Source organism: Hyaena hyaena, unplaced genomic scaffold, assembly GCF_003009895.1.
Source record: "Hyaena hyaena isolate Hyena2069 unplaced genomic scaffold, ASM300989v1 scaffold_388, whole genome shotgun sequence".
Lineage (NCBI taxonomy): Eukaryota > Metazoa > Chordata > Mammalia > Carnivora > Hyaenidae > Hyaena > Hyaena hyaena.
In genome coordinates, this window is record NW_024081021.1 from 721086 (window position 1) to 740377 (window position 19292).

Here is a 19292-nt window from a genome sequence, read left to right on the forward strand (position 1 = left end):
TGGATAATAGTACCAACCGTCTAGAGAGGGAATAAAAGAGTTGGAGAAGGAGATAGTCTCTTAGGGGTCAATAAATAACATCCATTTGCCTGCCTAAGTTCAGAACCAATGGGATGTAAATGCAAGGGTCAGGCAGAAGGACACCAAAACATGACCTTTTTGATTATGTTGATAGTTACTGTGATTCCAGATGTGATATGCTACCAAGTGGGCTCACTGATGCTTTACCCCTTGTTAAACAGATTTGCCTACCTGGTTTCAGGCGCAGCTGGAGAACAGAAAACAAACTCTTCCTGTTTTTTGGTTTCAGACTTTGAACAGGCCGATTTCACAAGGAAGAATTCAGAAGGCATAGAGCAACACTGTTCCAGGTTCTTTTTTTTGTTTTGTTTTGTTTTTTTGTTTTTTTTTTTTTAAATTTTTATTTATTTCTAGGAGAGAGAAAGATAGATAGCGTGAACAGGGGAGGGTCAGAGAGAGAGGGAGACACAGACTCTGAAACAGGCTCCAGGCTCTGAGCTGGCAGTCAGCACAGAGTCCGATGCGGGGCTTGAACCCACGAACCGCGAGATCATGACCTAAGCGAAAGTCGCACGCTTAACCGACTAAGCCACCCAGGCGCCCCTGTTCCAGGTTCCTTTGTCTGTTCCCAGCCAGAAGTCAGCCCAGAGTATTCCTCTAGCAGAAAAGGCCCCTTATAGGAGCATTTAGTTTGGGAGGTAGGCAAAATAGGGAGAGGCTTGTGAAAAAAAATACAAAATTCAGTTATAAGATGAATAAGGTCTGAGGATCTAACATGTAACATGGTGACTACAGTTGAAAACACTGTATTGTATTGTATAATTGAAATTTGCTGAGAGTAGAAAAATGTTCTCATTTTCCCTAATCCATCATATTATATACTTTAAGTATCCTACAGGTTTGTCAGTTTTACCTCAGTAAAACTGAGGGGGAAAATAGGGAGTGTGTCAACTATACTCAAACATTTTTTTAAAAAAGGAATGAGCCTTCCTCCATTAACATTTCTGGAAGTGTATATTATTGACAAAAGAACTTTTTTTGTTTACAAATGATTTGCTTCACATGTTTTCTATGTATTACAAATGATTTGAATTTTTCTTAAGTACTTCTTCTAGGTAAATAAATTATCTTTTCCCCCCCTTTGTCTGGAATAGATGAGAATATCCTAATGCTGCACCCACCCTATTAGTTTGTCTGCCTCCGTTGCAGCAGTGACACTTCAGGCTGTGGAAGAAGTGAGCCCACTCAGGACAGCAGGAGCTACCCTCACTGCAGCCACATCACTCCCCTTCAAATATTTCCCATCTCTAAAGCAGGGAAGCCAAGATGTCCCTTATTCTAAGGAAAAGAGAAAATGAGAAGGGGACTAACTTTACATCATATGCTCTAAGTAAGACAGAAGGTGACGAGGAAAAGTTTGAAGATGCCTATGAAATGATCCCTGTGGCCACAACAATGAATCTAACATCTTCCCTGGAGGAGTGCACAACTGGATTGTATTTATTTCTAAATAACAGATTCTCTGATGCCATAGATCTCATTCACCCATGGTCGAAAAACAGCATATACCATGCTCTAATCTATAACATCCTTATGGTGGTCAAGGCCATTTTGACGTTCGAGCCACAGGATATAGAGACTGGAATGACCACTGCAAAGGAGGCTCTGAAAACCTGTAACAATTTCCGAAGAAAGTTTAGGATGATGAATTTTTCTCATCTCGTGAAGAAACAGGGAATAAAGGCTATCAAAGAAGAGGAATTGCATGCTGAAGTCTGCTACGCGGAGTGTTTGATTCTGAAATCCACTGTAACATTTATACAAGATGAAAGTATGCTTGGTTTTCTTAAAAGTGCAATCAACATTGGGTTAAGTTATCAAATATACAAAGACTGTCAACAGGTATTAACACAGATGCCTCACAGCCACAGCAAAACCTACAGACACCTGGTTGAAGGAGTAAAATTTGGACTTGGAGCATTCAATCTGCTGTTATCACTTGTGCCACCAAAGACACTTAAATTACTCAATATTGTTGGATATTCTGGTGATAGAGAGGTAGGCTTGACTTTGCTTTATGAGAGTGCTTCCAAATCCCATATAAATAATATCTTAAGTGCTTTGACTCTAGTCTTTTATTATAGTTACATCTATGTAGCTATTGGTGTTGAAAAGGGTCACAATTCTGCTGTAGAGGATCTCTTCCTAATCTACCTCCAGAAATTTCCAAACTGTGTCATACTTAAATTTTTTCAGGCACGTTTTAGTATGCTGAAAGGAAATTTTGAAAATGCACAGTTAGTATTAGCGGAGTGCATTCTTATTCAAAATGAATGGAAGCAGGTTCATCACCTCTGCTACTGGGAACTCATGTGGTGCCACATCTTTCTGCGGAATTGGAAGAAGGCTTACCGCTATGCTGACCTCCTGTCTCATTACAGCAGGTGGTCTAAGGCAATATACATGTACAGTAAAGCCATGCTACTCACCTTGCTTCCTTCCCAACCTGTGAAATCGGTGAGTGAGGACATAAGCTCTCTCTTCTTAAAAGTGGATGGCCTGAGAATCAAAATTTTAGGAACTTCTGTGCCAATAGAAAAGTTCGTTGCTGAGAAGGGGCAGCGCTACGGCACCACTACAGGCTGGTTTACAGCACAGCCCATTCTGGAATTCATTTACGCCTGGAGTGGTTTCCGAGTCATGAGCAAAAAGCTAGACCTTATTTCAAGCTGGCTATCGATAATTGATAAAGGACAAGATCTCTTGCGAGAAAATCCAAATACCGAGTATGGCACAGATGACCTAAGTTTGTTAAATTTGCTGAAAGGTCTGTGCCTGAAACACTTAGGCAGATATTCAACGGCTGAGCATTACTTTAATTCTGTCATCCAGAAGGAGAAATTGTTAAAATATGACCATTATCTGGTGCCGTATACTTACTACGAACTAGGAATTCTACACTATCTAAAAGGAGATTATGACAGGGCAACAAAAAACCTAGACAACATAAAAAACTACAAAGACTATTCCATGGAAGCTCGATTACAGTTTAGGGCTCACATAGCCCTTGAACAAATAGCTAAAGAAAAGTGATGGTTTTGACACAAAGCGTGGTTTTGTTTATCATGTGTGAAGTAGCCACAATCAGCAAGAAAATTAACAGGTAGAAACATCATTTCTTTGTGGAAGAAATCCAGAAAGAGACAGCTGCTAAAAATCTGATCAGCAGCAAGCAGGAAAGGGATTGGCCATTACTTTTCCCTCTTTCCTTCTCCATACCTATAAAATGCAATGTCTTAGACTGGCAAATGGAGTGATGCCCATTCTTGAAAAAGAAAATGCAAAGGATGCACAGTTGATCATTGAACAACATGGGGATTATGGGCACTGACCACGGGCAGTCAAAAATCTACATACAACTTTTGACATCCCCAAAACTTAACCACTGAAAGCTTACTGTTCACCCAAAGCCCTGCCAATAACATAAACAGTCAATTAACATATACTTCGTATGTTGTATGTATTACATAGTGTGTCCTTACAGTAAAGTAAGCTGGAGAAAAGAAAAGGTTATTGAGGAAAGCATAAGGCAGAGAAAATACGTTTACAGGGCTGTACCATATCAACAAACAAAAAATCCACGTGTAAGTAAACCTGCACAGTTCAAACCCATGTTGTTCAAGGGTCAGCTGTACATCATAAAGTAAATCCTCTCTAGGGGCGCCTGGGTGGCTCAGTCAGTCAAGCATCTGACTTTGGGTCAGGTCATGATCTCAAGGTTCAGGAGTTTGAGCCCCACATGGGTCTCTGTGATGACAGCTCAGAGCCTGAAGCCTCCTTCAGATTCTGTGTCTCCCCTTTACTCTGCCCCTACCCTGCTCGTGCTCTGTCTCTTAATAATAAATAAATGTTAAATTAAAAAAAATAAAGTAAACCCTCTCATATGTTATGAATTTTTCAATTAGGTTGGATAACATTTTCAAAAACTCAAAAAATATTTTTTACCCTCTCACTAGATAACTTGCCAATAAAATTTACAAAAAGTAGCTACACCAGGAATCCCAGTGCCCTATGCATGTTTTTACAGTCAAAAGAAAGAAAATAAAACCCTTTAACATCTTACTGACATTTCAAAACCATGATGCACTGAACAGCATAGACTCTGACTGGTTTTCCCTTTTACACAGTAATTTTTAAAAATGTTTATTTATTTTGAGAGAGCATGCATGAGCAGGGAGTAGCAGAGGGAGGGAGAGGGAGAGGGAAGGGGGGTAGAGAGAGAGAGAGAGAATCCCAAGCAGACTCTGTGCTGTCAGCACGGAGCCTGACGTGGGGCTCAATACCAGGAACCAGGATATCATGACCTGAGCTGAAATCAAGAGTAAGCTACTTAACTGATCGAGCTATCCAGGCTCCACTTACACTGTAATTTGTATTGGCTTTTTGTTGCAGAGAAGATATTTTCCTCTCTGTGATCAGTAGTCTGTTTTACCTTTTTCCCTAGGAAGCTCAAATATGGGTCTGTAATTTGCCATAGAGTAGAGAAGAAAAAGCTGCCCCCCTTACACACACACACAGACTCTTTGAAGATAATTGGAGGAGGAGGGGAGGGAAGATAGATACTCTGGGTAGGAAAAAAGAAAAGTGGGGGGTGCCTGGGTGGCTTAGTCGGTTAAGCGTCCGACTTTCGCTTAGGTCATGATCTTGCGGTTCGTGGATTCGAGCCCTGCGTCGGGCTCTGTGCTGACTGCCAGCTTGGAGCCTGGAGCCTGTTTCAGAGTCTGTGTCTCCCTCTCTCTCTGACCCTCCCCTGCTCATGCTGTCTCTCTCTCTCTCCTAGAAACGTTAAAAAAAAAAAAAAGGAAAAAAGAAAAGGATACGCCTATGGAGGATAACTTCAGTTACTGTCCGACCCTCCCTTAGTTACCCTCCCTGAGGTCCACGGAGCTACAACTTAATTAAACGCTTGTGTCTATCTTGTTGCTATTGTTAGTGGGCTAATCTGAAAATATATAGCAGCTGTAGGCATGGGGCTCGGTATTGCTTTACCTGCCTTGAGGATAGACCATTCAATTTCCAGACCATTAAATCTGGCTGTGTGTATCCTCCCTTGGAAAGTCACCCTTGGAAACAGACCTTGCTGGGAAAGTCTGGTTTGCTAAAACACATGAGTAAAACACATTATTTTAATGCTTTGGGCATCCCAAGCAATCATCTGGAACACAATGAGGAGCTAGTATTTCAGATTTTAAAATGCTTACTTTGAAAAGCACATTCCTGGGATGCCTGGGTGGCTTAGCCTTTAGGTGTCTGACTTTGGCTCAGGTCATGATCTCATGGTTCATGAGTTCAAGCCCCATATTGGGCTCTGTGCTGATAGCTAGATTAGAGCCTGAAGCCTGTTTCAGATTCTGTATCTCCCTCTCTCTCTGATCCTCCCCTGATCTCTCTCTCTCTTGCGTTCTCTCTCAGAAATAAATAAAACATAAAAAAGCACATTCCTCATTAACTAAAAATAGACTTTTAGATGTAAACTGTGCTGGGGCACCTGGGTGCCTTAGTCAGTTAAACTTCCGACTTTGGCTCAGGTCATGATCTCATGGTCTGTGGGTTCAAGCCCTGCATTGGACTCTGTGCTGACAGCTCAGAGCCTGGAACCTGCTTCAGATTCTGTGTCTCCCTCTCTCTCTCTGCCTTTCTCCCACTCATGCTCTGTCTCTCTCCATCTGTCAAAAATGAATAAACATTAAAAGAAAATGTAGATGGGACACCTGGGTGACTCAGTGGGTTAAGCATCCAACTTTGGCTCAGGTCATGATCTTATGGTTCAAGAATTGAAGCCCCGCATTGAGCTGTGTGCTGACAGCTCAGGGCCTGGAGCCTCCTTCGGATTCCGTGTCTCCCTCTCTCTGTTCCTCCCCTGCTGGCACTCTGTCTCTCTCTCTCAAAAATAAATAAAGATTAAAATAACATTTAAAAAATTTAGATGTACAACTGTGCTTAAGTTATCCCCCATTATTTAGTTAGTATGGTATAGTGGTTAAGAGGACAGGCTCTGGTCTGAGTGCCTGGATTTGTATCCTTGCTCTGTCACTAGCTAGCCACATGGTCTTGGGCCTCTGTGCCTTAGTGTCCTTTGGAAGGATAATAGTTACTATTTCATGTTTTTTTTGTGTTCATTAAGATTGAGTTAATACATGTAATAATAAACATGTATTACTACTACCAGTAGTAAGAATAATGATACATTGTTCCTTAGTGCAGAGGATTTAAGTTACTTTCTTAGAAAAAGCAAGGGTCCCTTTGTTACCTGCTTTGCCAATGAAAAATTTGACCTGTTAATTTGCTTTCTCTGTTCTTGGTCACTTAGGAAATAAGTAACTCTCTGCCTAAATCATGGTCTTGTGTTTTGTACCAACTTCTTCCAATGAATAGCAAATTTATTAATTGGTTAAATAAATATGTATTGAATGCCTACTATTTTCTTTAATGTTTATTTTTGAGAGAGACAGAGTGAGAGTGGGTGAGGGTCAGAGAGAGAGGGAGACAATCCAAAGCAGGCTCCAGGCTCTGAGCTGTCCACACAGAGCCTGACATGGGGCTCAAACTCACAAACCAAGAGATCATGATCTGAGCTGAAGTTGGATGTTTAACTGGCTGAGATACCCAGGCATCCCAAAGCTTTCTCCTTTTTAAGTTTATTTATTTTGAGAGAGAGAGTGGGGGATGGGCAGAGAGAGGCAGAGACAGAATCCTAAGCAGGCTCCACGATGTCAGCACAGAGCCTGTGCAGGGCTTGAACCCACGAACCCTTTGATCATGACCTGAGCCATGATCAAGTCAGATGCTCAACTGACTGAGCCACCTGGTGCCCCTAAAACACATTTAAATAAAATGTTTATTTGTTTTCCCAGAGAAATACCCACGTTGCTGAAGATCTTTATTATTTTTTTAATGTTTATTTTGAGAGAGACAGACAGAACATGGGCGGGGGAGGGGCAGAGAAAGAAGAAGACACAGAATTCAAAGCAGGCTCCAGGCTCCGAGCTGTCAGCACAGAGCTGACAGGGGGCTCAAACCCATGAACCATGAGATCATGACCGGAGCTGAAGTTGGATGCTTAACCAACTTAGCCACCCAGATGCCCCTCAAGATCTTTATTTTCTAATAAAGCTTTGAGTTTCAGTATCAGGATTATCTTCTGTGTATAATGTAGGACTCACACAAATTAGAAGTGTTCTCTGTCTCAGTTATGGCCTACCATTTTAAAAAAAATATAGTTATTTTTTTAAATTTACATCTAAGTTAGTTAGCATATAGTGCAATAATGATAATGATATCAAGGGTAGATTCTGGTGATTCATCCCCTATATATAACTCCCAGTGCTCATCCCATCCACCGTCCTCCTTAATGCCCCTTGCCCATTTAGCCCATCCCCCCACCCACTCCCACCAGCAACCCTGTTTGTTCTCTATATTTAAGAGTCTCTTATGTTTTGTCACCCTCCCTGTTTTTATATTATTTTTGCTTCCCTTCCCTTATGTTCATCTATTTTGTATCTTAAATTCCACATATGAGTGAAATCATATGATATTTGTTTTTCTCTAATTTTGCTTAGCATAATACACTCTAGTTCCATCCATGTTGTTGCAGATGGCAAGATTTCATTCTTTTTGATTGCCCAAAGCTTTCTCCATCTTAGGTGGCTTTGCCTTTTTATTTCAGAAGGGACAGCCTTCTGGGGGATTTCGATGTATATCTCACTGGCCAGAAATATTCATATGGCCATCTATCTGCAAGGGAAGCTGAAGATTGAGTTTTAGCTTTCTTTTAAAAAATTTTTAAAAGTATTTTTATTCATTTTTTGAGAGAGAGAGACAGAGCATGAGCAGGGGAGGGGCAGAGAGAGAGACACACACAGAATCAGAAGCAGGCTCCAGGCTCTGAACTGTCAGCAAAGAGCCCAATGTGGGGCTCAAACCCACAAACTATAAGATCATGACCTGGGCTGAAGTCGGGCACTTAACTGACGGAGCCACCCAGATGCCCTGAGTTTTAGCTTTCAAGCCTTATTAGGAGGTTGTGGGAAAGGACTATTAAATGAAGCAACCTACAGTAACTGCCACAACACATATGTAAATAACAATAAGCTACAAAAATGGTATTAGAAGGGCATGGTTGAGAAGGAGGCAAGGTAATGAGACCAAGGAATCACCTAGAGAAGACTGGATGGGAATCCAACAGGAAATCTTGGAATTGGCATTTACTTGGTAAAGTTGCTACCCACAGCCCAACTTTCTGGCGCTTAAGTGATCCAAGAGTTGACTTAGACACATCCTAGGCTGATTCTTACCATAAGAGATTAAGGTATAATTTACTCTGCTAATTTATTTATTTATAGTAGGGACTATTCCAGAGTTGCAAACTCAATTTCCTGTGGGATTAGGCAGCTGATGTAAACAATATAGAGCAGCCAAGCAAAAGCAATAAAAGTGGTAGAAACTAGTGAAGAAGAGAGGGAAAACCTATCTAAAAGCTTTCAAATTGGGGCACCTGAGTGGCTCAGTCAGTTAAAGTGTCTGACTTCGGCTCAGGGCATGATCTCATAGACTATGGGTTCGAGCCCTGTGTCGGGCTCTGTGCTGATGGCTCAGAGCCTGGAGTCTGCTTCAGATTCCTGATCTCCCTCTCTCTCTGCCCCTCCCCAGCTCCCTCTCTGTCTCTGTCTCTCAAAATAAAAATAAAGACATAAAAATTTTTTTTAAATAGCTTTCAAATGAAAAAAAATTAAACTGTGCAGATATTAAACTGTCTGAATGTCCTGATATGCCCCCTAGTTTGTGATTTCTGGTCTATTCCTTTCTATTGACTAGAAAGTGCTCATGTTTCCCTCTCAAGAATCACCTCTCTTGATCAACGCTCTACCTAGACCACCAGCGTGGAGGAGTCACAAGGCATGGTGAGCCTCGAATCAGAATACAAGAAGGCAGATAGTTTTAGGAAAATCTTTTCCAGGTCAGGCTGAGACCTGATGAAGTATAATAGTTCCCTGCAATAGGTATATGCCTCTGGAAAGTCCCTGCCTTGCAGATTCAGGGTCTCTGAGAAATACTTCCCAATCTTCTGCTTACTGGCCTTTCTTCTGTGCCTTCTGCTGCCAACCCTGGGGTAGTGAATGTCCCAGTAGGGTCTAATATAATTAGTTTCCATTTACTAACATAAAGTCCCATTCTAGTCCTGCTTCCAGAGAATACAACCAGGTCACCCAGTTTGGAATTTTAGTCTTCCCCACATTCTCTGGTTATCCAGATTATAGATGGTCTCTTTGTATACATGAATCTCAGATCAAATTACATCCATTTTATTTAACATTTAGAGTTAGTTTATAAGAGCTCTCTCTTGGAGAAGAAACCTCACTGTTGCCTTCCTGCTCCGTAAAAACAAAGTGTTATTGAAGCATTTTTTATTCCATAAAATTCCATTTTATTCCATAAAATTCCATTTCCATAAGAAATTTCTTATCTAGTTTAGTATATATTATAACTATTTGGAAGCCTGAGATCTTGAAGAAACAAAAAGGAAGAAGGGGTTATTACTGAATGAAGAAAAGAACAGAGACGATCTGTTAAAAGATCAAAGTTCTCAACATATCCTTACCCAATCCAATCAATCACCAAATCCTGTTGATTTTTCCCCTTGAAGCATTTGTTGAATCTACTCCTTTTTTCCCTTTTTCATTTCCACTGCTATCAGCTTATGTCCTGTCTGGACCACTGCACTAATTTTTAGGAGCTCAGTAGTCAACACCTTTTGTTGTTCCAAGGTAATTCCAGGGAAAAATAAGAAGTTAACCCCACTTTACTTTTTTTTTTCCAAAACAAAATAAAATCTAGGTAAAACATGTATATTCATACCACTTAAATTGATGATGTCATTGAGGAAAAAAATGAAAAAATCATCCTTGGAAAACAATCCTATCTTCACTCTTCTGTTAGGGAAACCAATCTCCTCTGAGGTTGTAAAATCTCCCCTCTAGGCAGCACTAGGCAGGGCAGATTACTAATCAATTTGGAGACACTGCCTCTCTAAAACTGATTTCCATTTGGAAAGTGGTTCTGGAATTTTTCTGTCCTGATACCACTGCTTTGTTTGGATAGACAGGCTACCTTTTACATAAAGGTGCATGGTGTGTGTATATTATATATATATATGTATATATATATAAAAATATATATATAAAACATACACACAAACATATGTGTGTATATACACAAATATATATATTCTGTACTTCCTTATTTTCTCTACCTCTAATTTCTCTGCATCCTTTTAATTTTTAAAATTTTTTTTTAGAGAATAGGTTTTAAAAACTTTTAAAACATTTATTTATTTTTTGAGAGCCAGAGTGTGAGCAGGGGAGGGGCGGAGAGAGGGGGAGAATCCGAAGCAGGCTCCAGGCTTTGAGCGGTCAGCACAGAGCCCAACACTATGCTCAAACTCACGAACCGTGAGATTATGATCTGAGCTAAAGTCCGTCGCTTAACCGACTGAGCCACCCAGGCGCACTTGCATCCTTTTTAATACACTGATTTAATCATGTTATTCCATCACTCAAATTTTTTCCATTCTTTTTGGTCTAGTTATTCACTCAAAATGAGTTAATATTTGAAAGTTCTTAAAGTAGTGCCTGGTACATATTAGGTGCTATATAACTGCCTAAGAAATAAAAATTCGGTTCAAATTGAGCACCTACTATATGCCAGGAAATGTGGTAGAGGTGTGGTATATGTTTAACCAACTGAGCCACCCAGGTGCCCCACAGTAGAGGTGTGGTAAATGGTAGTAAATAAAACAGACATGGCCCCTGCCCTTAGAGGGTTTAGAGGCCTTACTAAGTAACTGTGTATGGCTTAGTCATGAAAATTTATTGCTGACAGGATGTTAGGTCATCTAATCCTATGTTTTCATTTATAAATGAGGAAGCTGAAATCTAAGAAGACAAATGACATCAAAAGTCATAAAGCTGGTAGGAACACAGCAGTGTGCTGGAGCCAGCTTAAACTGTCTCAAAACCATTGTTAAATATTCAGGAAGTTTTTAAGCCAGCTGTTAAATCATTGGTGCCTTGAAATCAGCCATGGTGGGAATATTTACTCCATGGAAATCAGCAAATGGTACAAATCAAGCCGTCTTTTTGTTTCGTTTTGTTTTGTTTTTTAAGGAAAACTGGTCTACCAGGACACTACAGATTTAACCAAACTGAAACTAAGGTTTCCAAAACTCCTTGCCAACTGCTTTTCATTCCAACCTATACCTCCTATAGACACAGGTTCTATATCCTATAAAACCTTTGATCAGGTTCTATATCCTATAGACAGAATTTTTTGTGGTTGGTTCATTACCTATAAATCAAGTTCAAGGGCTACATCTTTAAGTAGCTTTTCTAAGAACACTTTTCCCAACCCTTCCCATTTATTAACATGTTCATGTAGACTGATAGCTTGTTTACAAGTACAAGGGGACATTATCAACATTCCAAAGGCAAGACATTTTTTTAAAAGTTTTTTTTTTTAAATATTTTTTATTTATTTCTAGGAGAGAGAGAGAGACAGCATGAGCAGGGGAGGGTCAGAGAGAGAGGGAGTCACAGACTGAAACAGGCTCCAGGCTCTGAGCTGGCAGTCAGCACAGAGCCCGATGCGGGGCTCGAACCCACGAACCGTGAGATCATGACCCAAGTGAAAGTCCGACTCTTAACCGACTAAGCCACCCAGGCGCCCTCAAAGGCAAGACATTTTTATTTTTATTTTTTATTTTTTTTTATTTATTTTTTTTACAAATAGTTTATTGTCAAATTAGTTTCTACATAACACTCAGTGCTCATCCCCAAAGTGCCCTCCTTCATGCCCATCCCCCCCTCCCCCCCACATCCATCAGTCCTCAGTTTTTGTGGCAAGACATTTTTAAAATTAGTTTTTGAATTCCTAGTTGTTAACAGAAAGTGTAGCATATATAGGTACACAATATATGCTTGATGAATGAATGTAGAAGGAAAGAATAGACACTTTTAGCATGTTCTACTTGTTGAAAGAAAAAGCCAGAACATTAAAAAAAAATCTTGGGCCAAAATGACCAGTTATTTTTTTCTGACTTTACTTTGCATGAAATATACTTAGCAAATTACTACCCTCTCTCATCTCATTTTCTATTTTTTTCATGATAGGTGTACTCTTATCTACCTACTATTAAGACTCAACACTATGAATTGAAAATTGTGATAGTCCAGCCAGGGCAGGGCAGGCTTATCTTTGTACCATGATGAACAGTAATAAAACTATTGGCAACTTTTTTACCTTCTGATTTTCTTCAGGGCAGTAAAGACAAGGTTCTTTAAAAAATATTTCTTATTGGGGCACCTTATTGGCTCAGTGGGTAGAGCATGTAACTTTTTTTTTTTTTAATGTTTATTTATGTATTTGGAAAGAAATAAGACAGGGAAAGGGCCCACGCTGTGGAGGGGCAGAGAGAGAGAGAGTGGGGGGAGAGCGAATCCCAAGCAGGCTCTGTGCTGTCAATGCAAAGCCCCATGTGGGGTTCGATTCTACAAACTGTGATATCATGACCTGAAGCACCCAGGCTCCCCAGAGCATGCCACTCTTAATCTTGGGGTCATGAGTTTGAACCCCACATTGGGTGTAGAGATTACTTAAAAAAATATTTCTTTGTAAAATTAAATTCTAAATCTAGGAGAAAATCTACATCAACTGGTAAGAGGGAGGCACCAGGGAGACCAAGAATAGGGGTTGACAGGGGAAAAAGGAAATTCCACCATCTGAACTTGTTGAGGGTGGACTACAGGAGAGTCATTTTGTAAACCTCCATCAGGAAGTGGGCTGGGCTCAGTCTGTTATAAATCGGTGATTCCAAGAGGCAGATGCAGTGATTCTTTAGTTTATCCAGAAAACTCAAGGTAGAGGGGAGAGAAGAGAAGGAAATTGCTCCAATCTCATCAATGTAAAAGGGGTAATTGAAATTAAGCTTGAAGCTAGTTTCTGAAGTCTCTGATTCTTCAGGACAGTTAGAAGGCTTCAAGTGCAAATGACAGTTGTCACAATTGGTTGAAGCTCTTTTGGACTGAATTTTTATGAGGTCAAAAGTTTGCCTTCAGATAGTAACAACTGGTATACATATTAGCTTTCTGTAGATTGATAGAGGACTTTTAACTGGCATAATCTAATTTAATCTATTAAAGCCACATTAATGTAATCAGCCAATCATTCAACGACTGAAGGTTGCCAAAGGATTTTTGAAATGATGGCAGTAAGAAACAATATACGAAAAGGATTATGTGAAATCAAATCCCAGACTGTAAGGGAAAAGCTGATTATTATTTTTTTAAGTTTAATTTTTGAGAGAGAGAGCGCGCGCGCGTGCGCGTGTGCAAGCAAGGAGGTGCAGAGAGAGCCGAGGACCGAGGATCTGAAGCAGGCTCGGCGCTAGACAGCAGAGAATCCGATGATCGCTAGCGGGGAGATCATGAGCTGAACCTAAATCCGAGGCTTAGTCGACTGAGCCACCCAGGTGCCCCAGACTGACTAATTTTCAGTGGTTTCTACATCGTGGTTTGATAGTCCTCCCATTCAGTCTCTGTAAATCTCCCTCGGTGTTCACATTTGCAGCAACTCAACGTTTAACACCTTGTACCACTTGTCAGGATCACAGTTTAGAAAAAAATTCTGGACCATGCCAGGAGCCACCCAAGTACCTGGACATAAATCCGCGGCAGAAGCGAGTCTTTTGCACTTCTCTACTGGGGGGACGGAGGTGGGGACGGGTTGGATGGAGTAGAAGCCGGGGCTTTCCCACCGAGAGGTTTGCTAGGTGGAATTCATCCCGATCCCATGCTTTTTCTTGCTGGCTTCTGCAACTCCTGCAGGATTGTAGCAAGGGCACATCCCGAAGGAGCAGAGGTATTAATTGCCTCACACCGGCGAAACAAATATCTTGGCTCCATCGCTCTTCTCGAAGGCACTTCACCTCACGCTTCTAAAGCTTTAGGATTTACCTAGAGGCTTCTTGTGCTTTGATTCCACCGCAAGGGTGTCTACCCTCAATGAGGACCTGGCACGAGACTTTTCCTCTTTACAAACAAAAGGTTGAAATGTCCATCGTGGCCGTGAAGAGGGGTGGCTCTAGCGAACAAGGAGCCTAACTTCACAAAAATCTCAGGCCCTGTCCGCACCCCGCGCCCGGCTTTTATCCCTCCACGCCAGCCGACTCCCTCAGACCTGTAGGCGTGACCAAAGCCAAGGACTACAAATCAGAGAATTCTGGGGGAAGGAAGTGACGACATTGCGCAAAGCATGCTGGGCTCCGACGGGCGCTGCTGAGGAGACTGCTTCCCTACCGCGTGGTTCCTGGGTGTCTTTCGCTGCTAGGAGTTATAACTGGTATTTTCCTCGTTTGTCGGGATTAAACATTAAGCACCACTGGGTTTGAGTACTGCTCTAAGTATCGTGCAGCTGCAAGCTAGGTCAGGGAACCTGGGCTCTAGAGCCTTCGCTGCTGTCCCCTGTTTGTGCTTCTTCCAAACAAAAAAGAGGGACTTGTCACAAATCCGAGGCCTCTCCCTGGTGGGATCCAGCGGAGAAACAGCTAGAGAGAGCGAGTGGGTGGATATCAAAGGAGTTTTCTTTTTCAGGTTTGGCTAAAAGTGGTTTGGAGAGCAGACAGTTAAAGGGTTTGAACATCTGTGGACCGGAGTTCAGAGTCAGGGTGAAGGCGATCTGGAGTGGGACTGGGTGGTGGAATAGAAGTAAGCCGGATAAGTTAGCCCCATGGCAACTCGGTATCTCATTAGCTTTCGGATTGAATTGTGAATATCAGCTGTTTTTCTGATACGGAACTTGGGGCAAATCACAGATGTTCTCTATGCCTAGGATAGAGATTAGGGGTTTGCTTGAGTGGAACATATATATTAACCCGGACCGGTGGTGGTTTTTGATCTAGTCAGCTGGCAGCCATGAATGAATGGATGACGAAAGGCCCTTTAGATTGGCAAGATTACACGTACAAAGAAGTCAAAGTGAGAGCCAGTGAAAAGGATTATAAAGGATGGGTTTTAACCACAGACCCAGTTTCTGCCAAGTGAGTATGGGTGCTGCCTCCCAGGAATCATAATGACACCCCTTTGTGCTGCGTGTATGTTATATCCGAATTAAGGAAGTAGATAAATGAAAGGCAGGTAAGAATTCACGTGTAAGAATTGTATTGCCTATGAATCTAAATGCCCAAACTATGGATTGCTTTGGCACTAGCCAGGTTTGTAGAAGTGAGACACTTCTTTTGTGCCTACGTTTTTATTAGAAAAATCTCATACATAAATGGAGAGAGAATAGGATAACAGACATTAGCTGTACCTTCTAAATATCTTTAAGCCAGTTTCACATCTCATTTAATTTTGTTCATAAATACCTCAATGTAACTCTTAATAGATAAGAACTGTAATAAATGTTACCACAACACCATTATAATTTTATTCACAAATACATCAGTATATCTTTTAGCAGATGAAGACTCTTTAATAACCACAATAACATAATACCTAATCAAAGTAATAATAACTTTATTAACAGTCCATGTTTAGATTTGCCTTGTCTCAGAAGTAACTTTTTATATTGGTTTATCAATTTAGTTGATAATGTTTCATAAGTATCTTTGATCTGTGACTCTGCACTTTCTCTTTTTAGTTTTTATTTTTTCCCCATTATTTTGGAGACAGAGTGAGAGCTAATGAGTTGGGGAGAGGGGTGAAGGGAGAGAGAATCTTAAGCAGATTTCATGCCAAGTGTGGAGTCTGACCCTGGGATCAACACCTGAGCTGAAATCAAGAATCAGACACTCAACCAATTGTGCCTCCCAGGAGCCGCATCTTTTTAGTTTCTCATGTCATTTATTGAAGAAATGGAATCATTGTCTTACAGAGTTGAACCCACATTCTGAATTTAGCTTATTGCATTCTCACGGTGTAGTTTATCATGTTCTTTTATCCTCTGCATTTCTATACACTGGTATTCATATCCAGAGGTTTGATTAGGATCGGATTTGTTTCTTGCAAGACTACTTTTTGTGTGGTGATACACACTTTTTTTTTTTTTTTAAACCTTGGAATGGTTTTAGATTTATAGAAAAGGAAGTGTGGAGAGGACTGAGAGGACTCTTCTACTCAGCTTCCCCTAACGTTGGCATCTTAACCGTGGTACGTTTCTCAAAACTAAAAATTTACATTAACTAAAGAGCTTTCATTTGGATTTTAAGTTTTTCCACCAATTGCCTTATTCTGTTCCAGGATCCAGTCTAGGATCGCACATTACGTTTAGTCATCATGTGTCCTTAGTCTCTGATCTGTGACAACTTTTCAGTCTTTCTTTGGGTTTCATTACCTTGACACTTTGAAGAGTACTGATGAGGTGTTTCATACAATGTCTCTCAATTTGGGTTTGTGTGATGTTTTCTCATAAATTGCCTGGGGCTGTAGGCTTGGGGAAGAGTACCACAGAAGTGAAACCCTCTTCACATCACATTGCATCATATCACGTATTTTATTTAGTTAGGACTTTTGATTTGTATTCATGAGTGAGATTAGTTTGTAGTTTTGTTTTTAAGTTATCTCTGCTTTTGGGATTAGCCTCATTTAACTTAACGATTTAAGGCACAGTCCTCCTTTTATAGTCTCTGGAAGAGTTTGGTTAGATAATAAATGTTTGAAGCTTGGAGTGCCTGACTGGCTCGGTCGGTAGAGCACGCGACTCTTGATCTTCAGGCTGTGGGTTTGAGCACCACATTGGGTGTGGAGATTATTTAAAAATAAAATCTTGAAAAAAATGTTTGAGCCTTAAAAATTGTATATAATTTTTTGGTAGAACAGCCTTTTTTCCCCCCCTCTTATGGGAAATTTTTTTTTTAATATTTTATTTATTTCTGAGGGAGACACACAGTGTGTGCAGGGGAGGGTCAGAGAGAGAAGGAGATACAGAATCTGAAGCAGGCTCCAGGCTCTGAGCTAGCTGTCAGCACAGAGCCTGATGTGGGGCTTGAACCCACCAACTGTGAGATCATGACCTGAGCTGAAGTCGGATGCTTAACCAACTGAGCCACCCAGGCACCCCGGGAAAATATTTTTAAGTACTTATTCAGTTTTTATTAAAGATTATAGGACTATTTGTATTCTCTCTTTTTTGGCTCAGTAGAAGTTTATATTTTCTTTCCTTTTTTTTTTTTTTAATTTATTTTTGAGAGAGAGAGAGAGAGAGAGAGAGACAGCGTAAGCAGGGGAGGGTCAGAGACAGAGGGAGTCCCAGAATCTGAAGGCCCTGAGCTGGCTGTCAGCACAGAGCCCGACGCAGGGCTCAAACCCACGAACCGTGAAATCATGACCTGAGCCAAAGTTGGACGCGTAACCGACTGAGCTATTCAGGTGCCCCAGAAATTTATATTTTCTAGGAAGTTTTCTGTTTTAATTTTCAAAACGAGTGTCGTAAATTTGTTCCTATACTTTATATGCCAATCTTTGCTCCCTTTTTTCTCTATTCTAATTAATCTTGTCTGAGTTATGTGAATTTTACAGGTTTATTTTTTCTTAAAAAATTTTTTTAACATATAATACATATATTTATTTTATTTTTGAGGGAGGCAGAGCACGAGTAGGGGAGGGGCAGAGAGAGAGGGAGACACAAAATCCAAAGTAGGGACCAGGCTCTGAGCTATTAGCACAGAGCCCTATGCAGAGCTTGAACCCACGAACTGAGAGATAACCTGAGCTGATGTTGGACGCTTGACCAACTGAGCCACCCAGGTGTCCCTACATGGTTTTTTTTTTTTTTTCCCCCTCAAAGAGCCAACATTTGGCTTTGGTGATCTTGTTATTAACTCTTTTGTTTTCTATTTCATTAATTTTATGTTTTGTTATTTTCTTTGCTCTACTTTGAAGGTGAGTTACTCAGTTGTTGAACTCTCAAAGTCTGTACCCTTCTTTTTTAATATATGTTTAAGCCATTTATAACTCTTTAATGCTTTAACTGCATCCTGCATTGATTGGCTTTAGGCTAGACAGAAAGTTTAGATGTGGGGCCCCTGGGTGGCTCAGTTGGTTAAGTATTTGACTTTGGCTCAGGTCATGATCTCACAGTTCATGATTCGAGCCCTGCGTTGGGTTCTGTGCTGACAGCTCAGAGCCTGGAGCCTGCTTCAGATTCTGTGTCTCCCTCTCTCTCTGCCCCTCCCCTGATCACACTCTGTGTCTCAAAAATAAATAAACAACAACAGAAAAAGAATTTAGATGTATAGGACCCTCAGTGAATACTTAATGACCAAGTACAAACATTTGATGATGAGGGGACTAATTTTAAACAGGGAAAGTTATTAATAGGGAAAAGAATTCCCTATTTTAATTACCTGTTGGGGCTGGTAATGCCTCTTATTCCATTGCTGCTTTTATGGGACTTTAGGTGTTCTATTTTGCAAATCTGCTCTGAACTTAACTTTTCCTCCAAAGTATTGTCCTCGTGAACTTCCTAGAAGATGGCAGCATATCTGTGACTGGAATTATGGGCCATGCCGTGCAGACTGTTGAAACTGTGAACGAAGGGGACCATGAAGTGAGAGAGAAGCTGGCACGTTTGTTCATGTCTGGAGACTGCAAGGAATATAGCCCTGAGGATCTGGAGAAGAGAAAGAACAGCCTCAAGAAATGGCTCGAGAAGAACCACATTCCCATCACTGAACAGGGAGATTCACGAAGAACTCTCTGTGTGGCTGGGGTTCTGACTATAGACCCCCCGTATGGTCCCGAAAATTGCAACAGTTCTAATGAGATCATTTTGTCCCGGGTTCAGGATCTTATTCAAGGACATCTTGCAGCTACCCAGTGAGAAGCCAAGAACTATGGATATACACCCATTGGAATAAGACTTCATCTTTATTTTTTCCTTCATGAAGTGTTTTGAATGTTAAATCTGTCATAAGACTTCAGAGGCACGTGTGTGTGTGAGAGAGAGAGTTTTAATTCTCTGTTGTTTTGGTAAAATCAAAGATGTGGATTATGAGTGCTAATAACTGTGGCTAGGATAGTATCACAGGCAACAAAACAGCACAGGGACATTAGGATTGGAGGAGTCTTGGTGGGGATACACCTCCATTTTTGTTGCACAAGAAATGTATTTGGAAGCAATGCAACATGTTAGAGTCCATATAAAATGTTAAGTCCCTTGCA

The 19292-nt window shown here is 40.8% G+C and overlaps 2 protein-coding genes across 8 annotated transcripts in view; both read left to right on the forward strand.

Annotated features, from left to right (window-relative positions):
* The window catches only part of LOC120244624 (tetratricopeptide repeat protein 39B-like), a 15235-nt gene extending 11713 nt beyond the window's left edge, over window positions 1-3522 (forward strand). For 2 of the 6 annotated variants that reach the window (XM_039251239.1, XM_039251241.1), the window contains exons 2-4: window positions 311-371; window positions 634-719; window positions 1176-3522. In XM_039251239.1, the coding sequence (XP_039107170.1) occupies window positions 1348-3114 (1767 nt within the window). In that variant the 5' untranslated portion in view covers window positions 311-371; window positions 634-719; window positions 1176-1347 and the 3' untranslated portion in view covers window positions 3115-3522. The other 4 variants (XM_039251240.1, XM_039251244.1, XM_039251243.1 and 1 more) reach the window with 3 other exon arrangements.
* A 10872-nt stretch (window positions 3523-14394) lies between these two features.
* GEMIN6 (gem nuclear organelle associated protein 6) lies at window positions 14395-19292 on the forward strand. Of its 2 annotated transcripts, none has more exons than XM_039251249.1 (3): window positions 14395-14472; window positions 15032-15169; window positions 18576-19292. In XM_039251249.1, the coding sequence occupies exons 2-3, from the start codon at window positions 15045-15047 to the stop codon at window positions 18949-18951; spliced, it is 501 nt and encodes a 166-aa protein (XP_039107180.1). In that variant the 5' UTR covers window positions 14395-14472; window positions 15032-15044; the 3' UTR covers window positions 18952-19292. The 2 variants fall into 2 exon arrangements, with proteins under 2 accessions (XP_039107180.1, XP_039107181.1); XM_039251250.1 differs by having other exon boundaries at window positions 14407-14472; window positions 15036-15169.

Excerpts from the sequence above, each read along its gene's own strand:
- GEMIN6 (XM_039251249.1), top strand. The coding sequence starts at position 15,045 with ATGAATGAATGGATGACGAAAGGCCCTTTAGATTGGCAAGATTACACG. Across the intron at positions 15,170-18,575 it reads ACAGACCCAGTTTCTGCCAA|TATTGTCCTCGTGAACTTCC; the intron begins GTGAGTATGGGT and ends TTTCCTCCAAAG.